At 39.9% G+C, this 21771-nt stretch overlaps 1 protein-coding gene across 10 annotated transcripts in view; it reads left to right on the top strand.

The window, feature by feature from the left end:
* Positions 1–2357: 2357 nt before the first annotated feature.
* dlg1b (discs large MAGUK scaffold protein 1b) overlaps positions 2358–21771 on the top strand; it is a 63401-nt gene continuing 43987 nt past the window's right edge. For 2 of the 10 annotated variants that reach the window (XM_062022972.1, XM_062022971.1), the window contains exons 1-4: positions 2494–2846; positions 4385–4516; positions 14515–14681; positions 15950–16015. In XM_062022972.1, the coding sequence (XP_061878956.1) occupies positions 2828–2846; positions 4385–4516; positions 14515–14681; positions 15950–16015 (384 nt within the window). In that variant the 5' untranslated portion in view covers positions 2494–2827. The other 8 variants (XM_062022968.1, XM_062022967.1, XM_062022974.1 and 5 more) reach the window with 6 other exon arrangements.

Here is a 21771-nt window from a genome sequence, read left to right as displayed (position 1 = left end):
GAAAAAACTTTTGAGTTCGAACTCCTTAACTGTGATTTGCTTTTTCTTTGGCTTTTTTTTTTTTTAAAGGGAAGCTCAGCTCGCCGCGCTTGACTTCTTTTTCCACTTGTGTGCCATTGAAAAGGATCTATTGTTGTACCGAGCCACCATGGCATGATGATAAACATTCATTAAAGATGATATCTAAAAATAAAAATAAATAAAAGTGTTGGGAGAAATTACACTGTAAAAAAAAATTCTGTAAAAAAACGGTCATCTACTGGCAGCTACGGCTGCCAAACGAAAACCATAAAATTAAAGTAAAACATTGTAAACCAAATAATGATCAAAAACAATATATTTACAGAAATTTTCATGAAACGTTTTGTGGAAAAATATCGTACTTTTACAGATTTTTACTAAATTATTAAGATCAACCACCTTTAATAAAGTGACGATGCAAACAGTTCTGCAGAAAAATACCTTTATTCTACAGAGTTTTTCCAAAATATTACGATCAAACACCTTTAATGAAGTGACAATGCTGGCAGTTCCACAGAAAAATACCATTATTTTACAGATTTTTTCTGAATTGTTAAGATCAACCACCTTTAATAAAGTGACGATGCAAACAGTTCTGCAGAAAAATACCTTTATTCTACAGCATGGGTGTCAAACTCTGGCCCGCATACTCAACGCATACTTCATCAACAGCGATACAGGTTACACTGAGGGTAGACGAATAAAAAACTTTAACACTGTTAGAAATATACACTGTGAATCCACACCAAACCAGAACCCTTTGCAGCACTAACTCTTCCGGGACGCTACAAGGTGTGTGTGTGTGTGGTGGGGGAGGTTTGGTGGTAGCGGCGGTGTATTTTGTAGCGTCCCGGAAGAGTTAGTGCTGCAAAGGATTCTGGGTATTTGTTCTGTTGTGTTTATGTTGTGTTACGGTGCGGATGTTCTCCCGAAATGTGTTTGTCATTCTTGTTTGGTGTGGATTCACAGTGTGGCGTATATTTCTAACAGTGTTAAAGTTTTTTATACTGGCACCCTCAGTGTAACCTGTATCGCTGTTGATGAAGTATGCGTTGCATTCGCTCGTGTGTGCGTACAGAAGCCGCACATATCTTGTGACTGGGTCTGAACGATGTTAGAACGGATGGAAAGCGGACGTGACGATAGCTCATAGAGTACGTTAAAGGTTAATTTGTTCAACCTTGGCCCGCGACTTTGTTCAGTTTTAAATTTTGACCCACTCTGTATTTGAGTTTGACACCCCTGCGTTAGATTGTTAGTATGGACATAGACTTTTATATAACAAGCTACATATTTAATGAAAGATGGGGACGGCGTGGCGAAGTTGGTAGAGTGGCCGTGCCAGCAATCGGAGGGTTGCTGGTTACTGGGGTTCAATCCCCACCTTCTACCATCCTAGTCACGTCCGTTGTGTCCTTGGGCAAGACACTTCACCCTTGCTCCTGATGGCTGCTGGTTAGCGCCTTGCATGGCAGCTCCCGCCATCAGTGTGTGAATGGGTGAATGTGGAAATACTGTCAAAGCACTTTGAGTACCTTGAAGGTAGAAAAGCGCTATACAAGTATAACCCATTATTTATTTATAATTTTACATGAATTTGAAAGTAATTTAAGAAAACAGAAAATGCTATGTATAATTAATTTGGTATTTTTCTGTAAAAAAAATAGAAATATACATAGTTTGTTATTACTGGCATATTACTTAAAATAACAGGCGGAGTGTTTATTTACAGATAATGTCTTCAATTCTACAGTTTTATTAACTATTTAAAAAAAATTGAAAAATTACAGTAGAAATTTAGAGTAAATTAACCATAAAAATAGGATTTTTTTACTGTGTACTTTAAAAGAGTAATTAGTTATGGTTACTAGTTCTTTAAAAAATTTAAAAAAAAATCTGATTGCCTGAGTCTCAAAAAAAGTAACACAGCATTATTCGTATGATTACTAATTCAAGGACGAGTAACCGAGTATTGCTACTGTATTTGCAATCCCAGAACAAGTAACAGAACAAAAACAGAAACGTTTTAGGAAAAATAAAGTAGTGAAAAAACTTTTGAGTTCTAACTCCTTAACTGTGATTTGCTTTTTCTTTGGCTTTTTTTTTTTTTTTTTTAAAGGGAAGCTCAGCTTGCCGCGCTTGACTTCTTTTTCCACCTGTGTGCCATTGAAAAGGATGTAGTGTCGTACCGAGCCACCATGGCATGATGATAAACATTCATTAAAGATGAGATCTAAAAATAAAAGTCATGTGACCACAGACAGGAGGAAGACCAGGAAGAGACCGCCTGACCTCTGACACGCACACACGTTCAATAATAGGTCCAATCAGGAGCAGGAACGGCATGTGAGTCATAAATACTAAAGTACAACTTCTTCTTCCTCTTGAATACGTCCCGCCAAGGTGAGTATTGCAGAAGGGGGGGTCACATGGTCGACGCCATTTTGGAGGAAAGTTTGGGAAATGGGAGGAGGAAGAAGAGGAGGAGGGATTTACTCGCACAACTTTGACACGAACGCACAGCAGGCGCGTGCACGAGCAGAAGTGTGCTCGCGGGCGTTGACTTTAGGACAAACAAGTTCTGCTTTTGGTTCTTTCGGGACCGCGCACGCACGGACGCGCACGCGGCGCTCGTTTCGGACTCGAAGGTACTCGGACTGGAGACGTAGAGACGTGTCACTGCCGAGTTATCGTGTGTGGTCTTGACAGCCATAATCCGTCGTCCTGCGGGGAGGCGGGGAGGGGAGGCGGCAGTGAGTGCTGTGCGGCTAGCACAGACGGAGCTCCCGGCCGAGCTGAACCGGACATGCCCGTCAGGAAGAAAGGTAAGCTGCTTTCTGCACTAACCAGCAAGCTAGCATGCTAACTGCTGCTCGCCGGGGAGAAAGTCCAAAATGGAGACACCTGTTCAATAACCGTGGCGAAGCTTCGCCGGCCCACAGGCCACTTTATCCTCACTCGGACCGGGCGGAAGTGGGACTGGCTGCGTCGCGAAAGTGACTTAAAAGAAGAAGAGCTAGCCTGTTAGCTTGTCGTGCTAAGCAAGTTCAGGATAATAAACTCTTCAACTGCAAAAAAAACTATTATCAATAAGTAAATTTTTCCCCCACAAACATCTCTTTTACTTTTATTTGCACGTATGTTGTCGTTTATTCACTGCTTTGACTAACTTTTAATCTTAACATATCCAAGTTGAATTTTAATTCAGCAATGAACTACTTTACTGACCACATTGAGATAATTCAATGCATAACAATATTTTACTCATTTTCATTGGCAACACTAAATTGGCCCTAGTGTGTGAATGTGAGTGTGAATGTTGTCTATCTGTGTTGGCCCTGCCATGAGGTGGCGACTTGTCCAGGGTGTACCCCGCCTTCCGCCCGATTGTAGCTGAGGTAGGCTCCAGCGACCCCCCGCGAAAAGGGACAAGCGGTAGCAAATGGATGGATGGGACTTCACATCAGTGGTCCCCAACCTTTTTTGCACCACGGACCGGTTTAATGTAGGCACTATTATCAGGGATTAGTGCCAGATAAATACAGCAAAAATAAGTGCATGAAAAATGCAACTCACTATAATGTTGAATTAGTGGGAGCCCTGGGCTTGTTTCTTTGCAATGAGACGCAGATGGAAATCAGCCTTTGGCTACAATCTGTCACATTTTCTAATTTGGAGCCAGATGAGGTGGTTCGGGCATCTGGTCAGGATGCCACCCGAACGCCTCCCTAGGTAGGTGTTTCGTGCACGTCCGACCGGTAGGAGGCCACGGGGAAGACCCAGGACACGTTGGGAAGATTATGTCTCCCGGCTGGGAACGCCTCGGGATCCCCCGGGAGGAGCTGGACAAAATGGCTGGGGAGAGGGAAGTCTGGGCTTCCCTGCTTAGGCTGCTGCCCCCGCGACCCGACCTCGGATAAGCAGAAGAAGATGGATGGATGTTCATTGATGTGCATTGTATCATGTCACAAAGTTATAACAAATGGCAACTTCCTATCAGGAGTTTTATTGTACATCTACAGTATAAACAAGCTTATTTATTGGTGTGTCTAGTGGGACAGGCGAAAGTTAAGTCGGAGAAAATGCAGTAGTTTATAAATTATTTAATGTTTCCCTGCGGCCCGGTAGCAAATGCGTCACGGACCGGTACCGGATCCCGGACCGGTGGTTGGGGACCACTGCTTTGTATGGTAAAGCAACCAATGTGCACATATATACATACATATTAATACATATGATGAATTGAAAAACACCCACTAGATCTAATGAATGAATTTGGCTGCTGTCCACTCCAGTGTAGGACATCCCGCCTCAGCTTCATGTCTCCACACTCACCTGGTCACTTCCTCTTCCTGTCACATAGATGCACAGCGGGCGCTGTCCCTCCTGGAGGAGTACCGGGCCAAACTGAACCACGCTGAAGACCGACATCTGGGCGTCTCCATCCAAAGGGTCATTGACATCTTCCAGAGTAATCTCTTCCAGGCGCTCATTGGTACGTCTTAGCCAAAGTTCTAGAAGTACAACTAAGCGGAAAGTGAATGAGTGAATAAATGAATGAAAGCATTTACTGCTAGTTCACTGGCTCATTATCATTATCAGTATTGTTAGTTTGCTGGCTCGCTGCCTGCTAACGGGAAGCATCAGGAATGCGGTCCTACGTGTTTCCAAGTCTTATGTTGAAAGGACGAGCAACAGAAGGCCGTTAACTCTTTTCAGCACAGGTATTTTTTAATTACCGTAGTAGTTCCAGCCAAAATAATAATCAACTCATGTGGAGTAGAGGCATGATTTTGTGCTCTTCTGAGTTCTGACAAACTAAAATTCACCCGTATATTGTTTGACGCCGATTTGGGCTTGGCAGTAAACAAATGTAGAAGAAGACCGAGAAGAACCGGGACTTCTAATAGGAACAATGGCAAGTTTTGGAAGCTATTGCTGACATAGTTACACTGTGGGAAAGAGTCAAAACGTAAATATTTACTACCTTATTAAAGCAAGTGGGTCTGTCAAAATGTTTTATGTACAAATCATTTACGGGTGAATGCGGCCAACAGACTCTCGCTTATACGCTTGTCCTCTGTTTGCTCAGTTTTCTGTTTAATACGTTTTGTAGTCTTTATTTTCAAATAGAAAAATAAATGAAAGAATGATAGACTGATTAAAAGGTGGTCCATTTGGAGACCATTGGTCAAAGTCTTCACCAGCTTTCTTTCAACACACTCTACCAACGCGTGGCCCGATTGGTAGCGTGGCCGTGCCAGCAACTTCAGGGTTTCAGGTTCGATCCTGGCTTCCGCCATCCTAGTCACTGTCGTTGTGTCCTTGGGCAAGACATTTTACCCACCTGTTGTCAGTGCCACACACACATTGGTGTAAATGTAACTTAAAGATGTAGATAATGGATTTCACTATGTAAAGCGCTTTGAGTCTCTGGAGAAAAGCGTTGTATAAATATAATTCACTTCACTTTAGTCATAATTGTTTGCAAAATAAATACATCAAGAATACTTCAAAGGTGCAATGCTGATGCGCTGTAAATGTACATTTAATTAACATTTCTCTGATAAGCATTACTTCCTTGTTTTATGACCAAAGTCCATCCGTAAAGCAGCTTAATCAATGTTTCATTGGCTATTCAATGTGTCAGTCATCATAAAAAATGGATGTAATTGATCTATGTACAGTGTTCGTGACTGGCTATTAGGTGGAGTGTGGTGTCAATTAAAAGTAGAACATTCCGAGTTCTTTCAGTAGCTTGTATCTAATACATCTATGCTAACTGAATTTACAATCAATACATGTAGAATATGTACACTTAACGCACACACAGCCGCGGGTCTTCATTGAGGAAAAGAACTAAACTGCGAGAGCAAATGACTTGGAATGTTATTCCCAGCACAATAGCTTGCTGCTCCCTATTAAACATGTTTTCCTGCATTAAGCTGCTAGAAGCTTCTAGTAAGTAGACGCTTCTCATGTTAGATGAGGTGGCGAGCTGCCCTTCACTTGATGCATCAAAGGGTGGCATGATGCTTGATGATCACAGGTGTAAATCTGCATTCATTATTCAATGCTTTGTCCAATGAATGCTTAGAACATTTCAATCTTCTATGGGAGGGTGTCCAAATTTTTTCCACCAACGGCTGTATACAGAAAAATAAAAACCTCACATAAAGCAGACCAATCCAATGTAGACCAAGATATCGTCAATATACTTGATTATATACTTAATGCATGTTTAATATACATAATGTATGTTCAAAACACTTAGTACATGTTAGATAAACTTGATTATATACATCATGTTTTTATCACTTGGTTAAATACATAATACATGTTTATTATAGATAATAGATGTTCAATATAATACACGTTTAATGCACTTAAATCGGCCCAGAGGGTGCTAACTTTTGAAAATGTAAGCATTTGACTCCACTTCTGTCTTTAAGCACGCAAATTACGCACACATGCATTAGTTATGCTTGTTGACAGCTAATGATAACAATTTGTCAAAGTTTGGCTACGAATGTTCGCTAGTTTTGAATGCATAGCTGATTAAAACAAAAACATCACTGCCAATTGTTAGTGGCTTATGTGCTTCGTTTGTGTGTGTGCACATGATCCTAGTGTATAAGTGTGTATGAGACAGCCGTGAGTGACAGCCTGTACGCCAGACTTTTTCCTCTGGCCGGCGAGCAATTTTTATTCCATTTCAGTTAGCAATTGTGAATTTTTTAAATATTTTTTGTTAAACCAGTAATGACAAGATAAGCTAGCTGGTGGTGTTCTTGTTATATTTTTTGGTTTGATAAAAGTACCTTTTGAGCAAGTTGCAAACTGCCCCTTTTATACATGTTATGAATACTTCACTATTTGCATAATACATGTTTAATATACTTGATTATATACATAGTATATGTTTAATATACATCATTATGTACATAGTATGTTTAATATACTTGATTATATACATAGTACATGTTTAATATATTTGATTATACTGTATACATATTACATGTTTTATATACTTGACTATACAGATATGTTTAATACACTACTTGATTATATAGATTTTTAATATACATAGGCCGAAGCCCCACTTAAAGGAAATTTTGTTAACGTTTTGTAATCCACAACTATTAAATAATTTCAGACTTATGAGCTTTTCTAGTTAGTTAATAAAAGGCAATTTTTATTGTATATGGATTGCCACGTTCTTAAAATAGTTCATTTTGCTATTTTTTTTTTTTCTTTTTTCAGTGTTATACTAATCATCCTTTGCAATGTTTTATGCAGGCCATCTTTCATATTATTGTTTTGAACAAACGTTCAAAAAAGCGGTGGGCTGGACTCCCTTGTTCTTTGCGTTCATGAGAAAATAGGGCTTGGAGCTTGAGGTGCGTTTGCGGCGCTCACCCTGATGTCCAGTCCAAATGTGAGGCAGCAGGCAGCAGAGCACAATGTAATCCCTCTGTGGACATGACGATTACCCTCTCTTCATAATCCACCCCCCCCCCCCCCCCCCCACCCATCTGAGATGCTTCACTCTGTTGTTCTTGTCCGTCTTTCCCTGGCCTGCTTTCAGCCAAGCAGATGGTCTTCATGCACTCTCGTGTCAATACTGCAGTGGGCGGAGCTACTCATAATTTTGGTATGGGTCCTTGTCAGGATGTGCACTCGCTCCCACGTGTCCTCATGTTTGGATTTCAGTGTTGGTATTTTTATAACAGCATCACAGTTGTTAATATTTCATCTATTTTTAGTCACTACTAAGTTGAAAGAAGGGAGCTGGTAGTGTGCGTGCGTCCGTGCCTGTTCTTGCGCGTCAGTGTTATATAATGAAGGTGTTAATCTATTTTTTGATTTTCTGATGAATGTAAAAAACAAAAAGGAAATCAATTACAGATGCGGCTCTGCACTTTAGATTCCGTGTCTTGGGGTGACTAATCGATTTCTGCAATATATAATTTATCGGGATGTCCCGATCGATCGGCCACCAATCAGTATCGGATGATTTTCGTGGAAAAATGCGGATCACAAATGCCAATCCCATCCGGCTGACATTGTATTTACAGTATGTTTAGTCCCCCAGCTGACAAGCATCTACTTGTGTATCTTGATACACAGTGTGGAGCCGCTCCCCTAATAATCCCCTTCATTACAGCAAATCAACTGCATTTTTAAGAAATGTATGTACCATTATCACTGAAGGACAAGGCTAAACATGTTACACACCAAGATCAAGCCAAGAGCAGGTAAGCTAATAGCCAAGCTAACGATAAACAACACCAAGAAATAAGTGCTTAGTAAACTTTAAGAAGTGTAGATGTAACCAGGTTACCGCCGCAAGTAAGCAGCTATTAACAAGAAATTAACTAGTAGATTAATAAGAGTCGAGAGAGAGAGGATAATATAACAACTGTTGGTGTGTTAGCATTGTCGCAGTCAAATTTAGGGAATAATTCCCTGGAGACAGGAGGACATTAAGGGTAAAAAGCGAAGGATTCGAAATGAATCGTAGTAGTTTTTGCTTTGGTTTAGTTATTGTGTACTACTATATTGACTTTGTTTTGCTCAAACAATTGTATGTTGTAGTAAACAATCAGGAACTAGTTTAAATATGTTGTGTATATATTGTTACACTGTAAATAGCACACAAAGAAAATAGACACATTCACAGTTAATATTTGTAATTGGTATTGGCCAACTCACCCATTGATGATCGGTATCAGGATCAGCAGCCTAAAACCTCCATCAGGACATCCCTAAATATGTGGTGTATTGATTGATATGTTGATATATTGTTTTATATTCCTAAATTTCAACAACTATATTTTCTGGAATATAGAGTGAAACTTTTTGACCCCATATATTAGCTGCACTGGTCTATAAGCCACAACTATAGTCATTGCGAAAGGAGTTATTTACACAGAAATATTTAGTAAAATTTTATTCACATACCTAATTGTTTCCAAACGGTGCGTGCAACACGGCAGTAAAATGGATGATCAAACAAAACAGAAGACATCGACATTGTCACACTAGCTGCGTAAGTTAGCTCTCCAATCAGCTAAACAGACTCTAACTCCACTGGGACGTCTTGGTGAATGTACTGCAGAATTTGTAAAAGTGAAACGATAGAAAGAGAATGACATTGTAAGTTAATGATATTAACACAGACACTTGTAAAACGTGTTAGCATATTAGCTAATGCTAAGGACGCTAGCATCATTACATTACGAAAGCATGCACAAATATGCATGAAAACACTCTCCAACAGGCCTCACACATTGGACAGTTCTTAGTAAGTATAATTTGTTTAGTTATATCGTAAAACTTACTAACGTTGCTTGGAGTGATAATTGAAGAATCCATACAAGTAGAAATGCTTTGGACGGCTAGAAGACTGAACAGCACTTCTACTTCCGGTCAAAAGCACTAAATGGAAGGACACTACAGCACCTGCAGTGAGCTAATTGGTCCAAAAGATGGTGCCATTGCACAAACAATAAAACACCCTTTAAGTATATTTTCTTGTGTTTAAAAAAAACAACAAAAAAAACCTTTGTGTTATGGCCATCAGGGAAGAAAAGTCCCAAAATTAGGAGGACCGTTTTATAATCTGTTGGGTTGAAAGTGTAGGAAAAAAGTAGCAGCGTACAATCCTGAATTTACGGTACATCGATCTGTGCTCAGTGAAGTTTGCCTTCCGGAAGATAGGTATTCATCCAAAATCTTTTTTAAGAAAGGCAGACTTTATATTAAGTTTAACACTTTTAATTGGATGTCAAACGTTATTCAAGTCTGTCTGCCCATCTGTGACGTCATCAAAAGAAAATGGCGGATATCTACGGTGGTTGAGAAAGGTCATAACAAATGCAAACGCCACAAGACAATATCATAAATAATAACACTAAAATGTATAGCTACAGCATGATTGCAAAAGCCACAACAAATAAAAACGATAACACAATATTGTAATATAACACCACAACTTAACTTTAAACCACAAAGGATGCAACAGACAAACTGGACGTGACAGCAGAGCAAGTTACGGTGACAGACCAACTTCCTCCACTGTTGAAAAGAGTTAACATAGTATTTTAGTATTGGAAAAAGTAAAAAAAAAGTTATTTATGACTAAAAAGTGGTCACACTTTATTTACGTTTCCAACTATATTCATTACACCCTCCGTCTGTCGCCAAAACCTATCCGCTGTCACTTCCGTTATGTCTTTATGATGTTCCGTATTTATCAAAATTAAACCACTGCTCATTAAATCCGAAAAGATTTGGTTGCACTTAAAGGGGAACAGCTTTTTTTTTCCGATCGTTCACAATCGTTATGAGAGACAAGAAGACAAAAGGTTTTGTTTTTTTGTATTCTAACATGTAAAAATCGGCTTGTTCTTGGTGGCTAGCAATGCAACTAAAGCGAACAATCAATTCTACCTCTAAATCACTTTAAAAATGCATTCAAAAACCGTCAATACTTAATTTACGTTCCGTAACCTGTATAATAACCAAGCTGTAGCGACATTGTTACTGCAAGAGCGAACACTGACGAACTATTTTTGTAGCGTAGTAACACATCGGCATACTTCGGTATTAGCCGTAAAATCTAACTACGGCGAGAGATAATCTAGCTTCTATGACAACACAAAACGTGTTTGACTTTGTAATTGTCAACACTGCGATAGGACACCAATCTGGATTGACTGAAAAACATGAACAATCGTATTACACTATCTGTAAAGTATTAGCCCACATTTCATGTTTTGTTTGTACACAGCTAGCCAGACAGCGTACGTACTGTAGTTGTAATAATATGCATGACGTTCGGCGTGCATTGTGGTTGATATATAGAGTGACTTACTCGCATACTTGCCAACCTTGAGACCTCCGATTTCGGGGGGTGGGGGGTGGTGGTTTGTGGTTGGGGCGGGGGGTGTGGTTGGGGGTGTGGTTAAGAGGGGAGGAGTATATTTACAGCTAGAATTCACCAAGTCAAGTATTTTATATATATATATATATAAATAAAATAAATACTTGAATTTCAGTGTTCATTTATTTACACATATACACACACACATAACACTCATCCACTCATTGTTGAGTTAAGGGTTGAATTGTCCATCCTTTTTCTATTCTCTGTCACTATTTTTCTAACCATGCTGAACACCCTCTCTGATTGCTGTGTGGCACGCACAAAAGTGCTTTCATCAAATGCACTGGAGTCTGGAATCTTCCATCTCTACCTAGCATTGCCCAAAACCGGTCAATCTTTGCTTCCTGAGGAAGATCTTCACTGCCAAGCACTTGGTACTCCACTACGTCTTCCCGGAGGCTATCCAGGTGCAATCGCAGTTGCGCCTTGGAATTTACAAGCGTATTTCTTCATCTTACTCGTCGGCGTCGCCACGGCTGTATCTTCCTCGTTCTTCTGCTTCGTCTCCTTGTTGTGTGCGCAGTTGTTCACTGCACTCTCTAAAAGCCGTAGATGTTATTGTCACACATGCACGTACAGTAGATGGCAGTATTGTCCTGTTTAAGAGTGTCACAACATTGCTGTTTACGGCAGACAAGCTGCTTTACGGTAGACGAAAACGTGACTGCTGTTGTTGTGTGTTGTTACCGCGCTGGGAGGACGTTAATGAAACTGTCTAACAATAAACCCACATAAGAAACCAAGAACTCGCCCTCAATCATTCTACAGTTATAACGTGATTGGGCAGGCACGCTGTTTATATTGTGGGAAAGCGGACGTGAAAACGGGCTGTCCTCACTCAGGTCCGCATGGAGCTGGAGGGTGCGTGGCCTCCAGCTCCGCCTGAATTTCGGGAGAAAATTTGTCCCGGGAGGTTTTCGGGAGAGGCGCTGAATTTCGGGAGTCTCCCGGAAAATCCGGGAGGGTTGGCAAGTATGGAAGGTCCAGTTGTTTGTCTGGTCCAGCTGGCCAGGGACGTTTTTTTCCCTATTGATTTTGGGTAAGCACTCTATTTTTGTGAAGATAGTTTGGCTCCAAGTTCCACATTTATAGTGTCAAAGACACTTTCACCCCACTCTCTCGCCCTTCCTTCATGCTCCCTTCTATAAGCAGGAGTTCACCTACAGTATATTATTCAGCTTCAAAAAGATAAGGTTGTGAATCCTCATTTGTTCATAAATTGTTGTCTTTGTTGTCTTTTACCAAGTCTGCCATGATTAGAACACACACACGCGTTTGTTTCTGGAAGTAGGAACATACATTTGTTGCCAGAAGTCAGACGTGCGCTGCTATGGAAACAGAAATCAATGCGCAGAGGGATTAGTTCCGGCAATGAGTAAAATGATCAAAATACGGTAAATATTGAACATATACGACTTGTCCAGGGTGTACCCGCCTTCTGCCTGTGTGCAGCTGGGATAGGCTCCAGCACCCCCCGCGATCCTGTAAAGGACAAGCGGTAGAAGATGGATGGATGGATGGATGGATATTACTTATTGTTATGAATGTGTCCTTTACTACAATATACATATATTTGCAGTGTGTATGTAAAACATTAATTGAGGGCTTTGAAGGCTACAGCGGTTACTCCCATTAGCCGCATCTTTCAAGCGTTTTTTAAATCATTTAAAAAATAAGAAATAAAAAAAGACATGTTCTTGTCTTTCATAATTATTGTGAGCGATAAGCAAAATTCCGAAAAAATTCAGTTTCCATTGAATTTCTCAAGTAAATCTACTGTTAATGCAACCTGTAGAAATGTTGGTTGCACTTTATTTTTCATATGAATATTGTGTTTTTTATGTTGAAAAACAAAAGTAGAAGGTAAAACTATTGTTAAAATGTTGCTTACTATACTTTTATTTAAAATGTCTTTAATGTTGAAAATGAGAGCAGAAAATGTTTTCTCTTAAATTGATTTCTCTATTAAAAGAAGATGTGAATGCATTTGCCATCAATTGTGGTTTACTTGCTTGTGTGTATCCATATTTCATTCATACTTAATTGTCTTACAATTAATAACAGGAATATAGGAAACTTCACCTGCAATGTGTCCAGCACGGTTTCCCACACATTCATTTATTTGTGGCGGCCCGCCACGAAAGAATTACGTCCGCCACAAATAGATTTTTCGGCTTTTTTATTTTTTTTATTTTTATTTTTTGTCCTGTCCAGCTTCTCAGGCAAATCATATAGTTGATGTAGATGCCCATATCGGCTGTTCAAATTTACTTTACAAAAGAAAAGTGTAGGATACTTCTCTTGTTGCCTTATTTGTATTTGACTTTATTAAATGTATTTATATTATCATTTGGTGCAGCCGGGCCGGAGCAGGAGGGGATAGAAAGAGAGAAAAAAGAAGACAGAGGCGGAAATTGTGGGGACAAGAGTGGGATTAGACAGAGAGACAAAAACAACAACAGCAAACAACAACAATAGAGCAACATCAGCAAATACGACATGTACAAATATGATGGTAAAAGTAATAGAAAATAAGCAGTTAGCGAAAATAAAAAACAATACAGAAATGACAATAAGCATTATTACACTACAAATGGAGCAATACAAATACCAATAGAAATAGCGCTATTGATAATGAACAATACCAATACTTTACCTTTATTATCAACAATACAGTTGTTCAAATGCAACAATACATATACCTGTACGTAATGATAACTTGAGATACGAAAGAATGCATGCAGTAACAGTCACCTGTTACCATACCGACGAGCTAACGTGTCCAGGTTATAGCCCTGTTGTAAATAAACACACGTGGAGACGGTGCTTCAGATACTAATACTAATTTGATACTGTAGTAGTTATCTTTTGTGTATTCATAATGTAAAATGGATGGATGGATGGATGGGCGTTTAAAACAAAACTGTTATTATTAATTAGTAAGTATGCATTTTTTTAGCCTTTTTAGAGAAAATCATATCATTGTAGTAAATTATGCAAATTACTCGATGATGTCTTGGTGACCACGCCCATAGCCACGCCCCCACCGCCACAGGTATCTTGGCAGTTTATGGGAAACACTGTGTCCAGTATCTAGTATTTATGTTAGGCACACTGGTTGATTTTTGTTTTTAATACAAAAAAGTTACTGAATCGATTTTAACTCACTGAATTGTTTCGGATTGTATTGTTCTAAAGAAATAATGTTGTCCCTGAATCGTATCGGCAACCACAAATTCCGAATCGAATTGTTCTTAAAACGAATCAAATCACCTCTACGTATATGAATTATAATATTACAACCTTTTCAAAGCAGGTTACAAAAGCTCTTGTTGGCGGCTGACGTATGAAGTATAGCATAGGTGCTGTGAGCTGTCGTGGAGATGGCCTAAAGAAATGTCTTTAAAAAATAGATTCTTGAAAATATTTGATTCAAAATCATAACAAATAAGAATTGCTATTTGGATGTGAATACATTTTTTGCTGCATCCTAGTACTACTACTACTAGTAGTAACTAACCTGCTGTCCTTCTTGCTGCCAGACATCCAGGAGTTCTACGAAGTGACCTTATTGGACAGCCAGAGATGGGCGGAGTCTTCCAAGCCGGTGGACGTCGTGGTGCCTCCCGTCAACCTGTGGGACTTCTCCAGCCTTCAAAGCACAACCGTGACCTCCGATACACTGCCCAGCCTTAGCACAAGCATCGAGGTATGGTCACCTTTGTGTTTGAGGGTGCATGTGTGTTAAGTTTTAAATGGAATACTTCTTCTACACTGCAATAATTTAAATACTGTGTACACTGTGTATTTACAGGTGAAACAAAACATTTTTGAGTATTGTGCAAAGGTTTGTTTATTCCAACAATTAGATTAAAAGGTGAAACTCATATATGACATAGGCAACTCAAGATATTTCAAGCCTTCTTTTGATATTCTCATGATTATGGTTTATAGCATATAAAAACCTTGAATTGAAATTTTCAGAAAATTGGGGTTTTCAAAAACTGTAAGACATCCATCCATTCATCCATTTTCTACCGCTTATTCCCTTTGGGGTCGCGGGGGGCGCTGGAGCCTATCTCAGCTACAATCGGGCGGAAGGCGGGGTACACCCTGGACAAGTCGCCACCTCATCGCAGGGCCGACACAGATAGACAGACAACATTCACACTCACATTCACACACTAGGGCCAATTTAGTGTAGCCAATCAACCTATCCCCAGGTGCATGTCTTTGGAGGTGGGAGGAAGCCGGAGTACCCGGAGGGAACCCACGCAGTCACGGGGAGGACATGCAAACTCTACACAGAAAGATCCAGAGCCCGGAATTGAACCCAAGACTACTCAGGACTTTCGTATTGTGAGGCAGACGCACTAACCCCTCTGGAGACATGATCATCACAATTCTAACCAAAGGCGTGACACATCTCACCTGGCATGTAATAAGTTTATATTACTTATTAGTTTGAATTTAAAGTTGAATTGCTGACATGAATGGACTTTTGCACAATATTCTATATTTTTAGTTCCCCCTGTAGTTCCTGGGTGTACCATTGTTGACGGTGTAGTGCCGTCCCAAATCTATTACTGTTGTATACTTACCTGAAATGATGATCACAAAAATGTGCATTATGGATATAAGTATCCATCACTGCACACTCACCATTGTGAGTGTGTTGAGTACAACGTCCAAGTACTTATAGTGTATTGCATTTTGTCGAACTTCTCAGTGTGACACTCTTAAAACACTAAGTGTAAGTAAGTAGCGCAAGTGCACCATTTGACGGCTCAGCATGTGTGTGCATGCACGTTGCTGTCAGGTCAGAGTTCAAATGTTTCTCTTCCTACTTCCTGTTTGTAGCTTTCAATAAATCAAAGAGTTGCCATGGTGATGCTCAAAAAGTTTATTGACATCATACATGATGTTGACAATGATGACGACGCCCTCTCTTTTTCCCTCACCCCCGCTGCCACTCAGGACTCCGCCCTCCTAAATGAAATCCTCCACACGTTGGCCAAACGCTCGCCAAAACATGACACATGTGTAAGTAGTGGCGGCTGTGCGAGTGCATGCCTCATCCAATCATCTACATCGAGGCATGGAGGGGGCGGGGCCTCTGCTGGCCGGCGTCAGTTACTGCAGACGACCTGTAGATGTCACCAAATGCTAAGTAGTTAGAATGGTGTGTATAAGTGCTTCTTCATCCATCAGGTTGATGTTGGCGGGCGGTCCACTGTTGTCCATTTTGACGTCAAAAGGGCCACTTGACAAGAGATGTACTTCTGCTCACCACCCTCATACTTCCTGTGCGTCTTCATGCGCCACCATTGTGTCTGCATGAAGCTTCTCTTTAAACCGCGTGTGTATATGTTGTGTGTGTGTGTGTACGGACTACTCATGTTGGAAATGAGGAAGCAGCAGTGAGGACTATTATTGGAAAATAAAAAGGTGCTTACAAATCAAGTGAAGCATCAATCAATCAATCAATGTTTACTTATATAGCCCTAAATCACGTGTCTCAAAGGGCTGCACAAGCCACAACGACATCCTCGGCTCAGATCCCAAGCATCTTAGCCAGAAAACATATTGTGTAGTTGCAGTCTGCTTTAAAGTTCTAATTAACGACTTTCTTGTGCGTCCTGACAAGGACTTTGACTTTGCCTTGAGTGGGAAAATGTTTCCTGAGTTTTTGTCTTTCTTTGCGGATGCCAGCTGAGGCTTTCCGACGTATCGTTGTGGTGATACGTGGGAACGACAGACAAGGGAAGTTAATTATATTTATATAGCGCTTTTCTCTAGTAACTCAAAGCGCTTTACATAGTGAAACCCATTATCTAGGTTACATTTAAACCAGTGTGGGTGGCATTTAAACCAGTGTGGGTGGCACTGGGAACAGGTGGGTAAGGTGTCTTTCCCAAGGACACAACAGCAGTGATTAGGATGGTGGAAGCGGGGATCGCACCTGGAACTCTTAAGTTGCTGGCACGGCCACTCTACCAACCGAGCCACGCTTCCCCACGGCAAGCACTTCAACAGTCATGTGATTGCCTGGCATAATGAAGTGAAATTAATATTAATATAGCGCTTTTTCACAATATTCTCAAAGCGCATTACATTGAAAAAAAACATGCATTGACTCTTGGTGGTGTTAAGTTACATTTATACCAGTGTGGGTGGCACTAGGGGCAAGGTGGATGAAGTCTCTTGCCCAAGGACACAACGGCAGTGACTTTAGGCGGAAGCTGGAATTTAACAAGGAAATTTCTGGACGCCGCTCTACCCACTGAACCACTGCACTCCGTAATGACGTTGCATGCCGGCCGGGGACGCGTGGCAGCGGGATGGCGTGTGAAACAGTCATGTGTGCTTGTGTTCTGCCCACGCCGTAGCTGCCGCCGCCTCCTCGCCATTTGAGTCACACCGGCAAAAAAAACTCCATGGTGATGAGTTTTTGGTCCTACGTGATGAGAGATAGCATAGCAGGAAGTAAGAATATCTGACTGTGGTAAAAAGATTGTCTAAAAAGTGTAGTTTTTTCATTAGGAATGTGTTTATTTCTTATTGTTTGTGCAGCAGATAGAGCTGAGTGCAATCAATGTGAGTGATGAAATGTTTGTAATTGGTTCGAAGATAAACACACAACATAGACAGAAGTTTACTGAATTTCGTTTTTAAAGCACACTGCGACCTCATAGAACCGAGCTGCTTAGTTTGGGACACTCGTCTGACATTTCCGACAACCCTCCAACGTCGCATGAGTGTGCAAGAGGGCGCGCGGTTCTATCACGGTGGCTTGTCCCCGCTCAGGATGACGGAGGTCCGGGGGAGTAATGGGGCGGCACTCCGGTAAGCCCACTCACTGTTCTTGGTGCCGGTGGACGGTGGTTGTGTGTCGGCGTGCACGCTGAGCTTGTCGGGCTTCCTCCCGGCTCTCAGAGATGGATTGTATTTGTATCGTCACCACTAAGGTAACCTCAGAGAAACGTCGCCAAATGCGGAGACGTACGCGCAAATCAAGGTGCATGTCTTTCGTTTACATTCGGTGTTTAAAACGGCGTCTATCGGCTTCTAATATCGTTCTTTATTTTATGGAGAAATCACATTTTGGGAGCGGTCCGCCTTTGATCATGTGTGTTTTTCGCTGTTAAAATGGCGCATCTTACCAACGGAGGCTGGCTGTGGCTCGTACTGCACAGTTGGAAAAGTTTGTCTTGTGTTCTTAAAATGTTTATTTTATTGGTTGTGTTAAGTGACTTCATCAAGACTTCACGAAACCACTATTAATTGATTTGTAAGTCTTACTATAAACATTGTTGACTGAAGCCTTATTTATTTTGCTAACCGTTAACATTTGTTTCTAATGTGCACATACATATTCATCACGTTCCTAATGGATGTGCTTGAAGGTTATTTGTTTGACTATACAGTAAATGAACCTGGATAATGTGACATGTATGTGGAATATTTATATATTTGAGTTGTCAGAAAGTGCTCAAATTTGATTTAAAAGGGTGATATGATTTTTTTCCTTCTTTTTTTAAAATGTTTCCTCTGTCAAAAATCTAATTCATAATTACTTTAGCCTTTTACCTCGAATTTGATTAATGCCCGATTATTCCACTATCAATTACTAGTTTACTGTTTGACCCAGACCTATGTAGAGGGACGCGTGTGCACGAAGGGAATACTGTTGAAATTGGGCTGGTTGTTGGCATTAGATTGGCAATGAAAGTTAAAAATAGCATCTGACTTTGGCTGACTTCTTCTTCTGGAGGCTACAATACTTTATATTAATTTAATTTGTTTTCATGTAAAAAAAAAAACTTTTATTAAGGTGTGGCGGTACGCCACAATTAATTTAGGGGAAAGCCCAAGTACTTTAAAGGGATGGTGCATAGTTGGAAAGAGAAATACAAAGACTAGAAACCATCTAAATATCCGACAATGTTGGTTAAAAGCTCTCCATTATTTTTCGTTCAGAAACCCAGCATACATCCACACAAGACTATATATAGTATTATAAGTAGCCTGTCTATGTCTCATTTACATGTATTAAGCTAAGATACATCGCGAACGTATCATTACATTTGTCAATCGGGTTATATTGTAATAGTAGCATAGGGTTGTGCAGTGTCCATAACTTGTAGTCAGTCTTGTAGTTGAAGGAAAAAGTGAAAATGAATGCGCCACTGTTTGTTTAAAATAACCAAAATATGTAAATATTACATGTTATTTATGAATGTGCCTGTTACTACATTACATATATACAAACCCCGTTTCCATATGAGTTGGGAAATTGTGTTGGATGTAAATATAAACAGAATACAATGATTTGCAAATCATTTTCAACCCATATTCAATTGAATGTACTACAAAGACAAGATATTTGATGTTAAACTTTATTTTTTTTTTGCAAATAATAATTAACTTAGAATTTCATGGCTGCAACACGTGCCAAAGTAGTTGGGAAAGGGCATGTTCACCACTGTTACATGGCCTTTCCTTTTAACAACACTTGGGAACTGAGGAGACTCAGTTTGGGAACTGAGGAGACACATTTTTTAAGCTTCTCAGGTGGAATTCTTTCCCATTCTTGCTTTATGTACAGCTTAAGTTGTTCAACAGTCCGGGGGTCTCCGTTGTGGTATTTTAGGCTTCATAATGCGCCACACATTTTCAATGGGAGACGGGTCTGGACTACAGGCAGGCCAGTCTAGTACCCGCACTCTTTTACTATGAAGCCACGTTGATGTAACACGTGGCTTGGCATTGTCTTGCTGAAATAAGCAGGGGCGTCCATGGTAACGTTGCTTGGATGGCAACATATGTTGCTCCAAAACCTGTATGTACCTTTCAGCATTAATGGTGCCTTCACAGATGTGTAAGTTACCCATGTCTTGGGCACTAATATACCCCCATACCATCACAGATGCTGGCTTTTCAACTTTGCGCCTATCACAACCCGGATGGTTCTTTTCCTCTTTGGTCCGGAGGACACAACGTCCACAGTTTCCAAAAACAATTTGAAATGTGGACTCGTCAGACCACAGAACACTTTTCCACTTTGTATCAGTCCATCTTAGATGAGCTCAGGCCCAGCGAAGCCGACGGCGTTTCTGGGTGTTGTTGATAAACGGTTTTCGCCTTGCATAGGAGAGTTTTAACTTGCACTTACAGATGTAGCGACCAACTGTAGTTACTGACAGTGGGTTTCTGAAGTGTTCCTGAGCCCATGTGGTGATATCCTTTACACACTGCTTGTTGATGCAGTACAGCCTGAGGGATCGAAGGTCACAGGCTTAGCTGCTTACGTGCAGTGATTTCTCCAAATTCTCTGAACCCTTTGATGATATTACGGACCGTAGATGGTGAAATCCCTAAATTCTATGCAATAGCTGGTTGAGAAAGGTTTTTCTTAAACTGTTCAACAATTTGCTCACGCATTTGTTCACAAAGTGGTGACCCTCGCCCCATCCTTGTTTGTGAATGACTGAGCATTTCATGGAACCTACTTTTATACCCAATCATGGCACCCACCTGTTCCCAATTTGTCTGTTCACCTGTGGGATGTTCTAAATAAGTGTTTGATGAGCATTCCTCAACTTTATCAGTATTTATTGCCAACTTTCCCAACTTCTTTGTCACGTGTTGCTGGCATCAAATTCTAAAGTTAATGATTATTTGCAAAAAAACAAAGTTTATCAGTTTGAACATCAAATATGTTGTCTTAGTAGCATATTCAACTGAATATGGGTTGAAAATGATTTGCAAATCATTCTATTCCGTTTATATTTACATCTAACACAATTTCACAACTCATATGGAAACAGGGTTTGTACTTATGGCGTTAATGGAAGTGTTTGGATGGTTTTTAAGCTCTTTATTGGCAGAATAGAGCAACTCCCATAGGCTCCATTGTGAGCAGACTTTTGCTCGCATGTATTTAGTAATTTCAGTGCATAAAAAGAAACATATTTGTGCTTGTCTTACATAAGGATTGTGAATGATAGGCATCATTCCAAAAAAGTTCAGTTCCCCTTTAAATTAATATGCAGACTTAAATCATTACGATTGCGGATCCCCTGTAAAAACAAAACTTTATCAGCACAAGCACACACTCAAATTTCAGCACACTGATAAATAAGAAAGAAACACAGGTTTTGTCTTAAAATTGTGACTCGAAATTACTGTAACTTTGTTTAAACAGTTCTGAAGTTAGTGTAGTCAGTGTTGGCGCTAGAAATTTTCAAAATGGGATCCCATGGACCCCATCAAATCATAAAAAGGGGGTCACACTGTTTAGTAACCGTTTTGAAAACAAATGATAAATGTATGCATTATCCTGTTATATATGGAAGTAGAATGTCTCACATCAACTTATATATATCAATATGATATTAATACATATGCATATATTAATAAATATACAAATGTGATATACAAATAAATAATTTGTATAAATAAACGCGTATTTGTAAATATATTTTTGAGATTTGAAAATCTGTACAAATAAAATTTATAAATATAAAAATGTGACATACAAAAATCAAGAATTTGTATAAATAAACGTGGACTTGTAAATACATTTTTGAATATAAATATGCTTGATTTTGTATTTGTATTGAATTTGCATATGTGGATCGCTTTTTTGCTTTTGTGTCGATGAGACATTCCTACCACAAACCAGATGCACAAATAAATGTGACCGAGTTACACACTCACACACTTTTAATATGAATGATGACAAAAAGTTTAAGCGTGTATTTGACATTAAAAATTCAATGTTTCTTGGAGTTTGT

The sequence above is a fragment of the Entelurus aequoreus genome, linkage group LG16 (genome assembly GCF_033978785.1).
Source record: "Entelurus aequoreus isolate RoL-2023_Sb linkage group LG16, RoL_Eaeq_v1.1, whole genome shotgun sequence".
NCBI classification, from domain to species: Eukaryota; Metazoa; Chordata; class Actinopteri; order Syngnathiformes; family Syngnathidae; genus Entelurus; species Entelurus aequoreus.
This window is presented reverse-complemented; position numbering and strand designations above follow the sequence as displayed.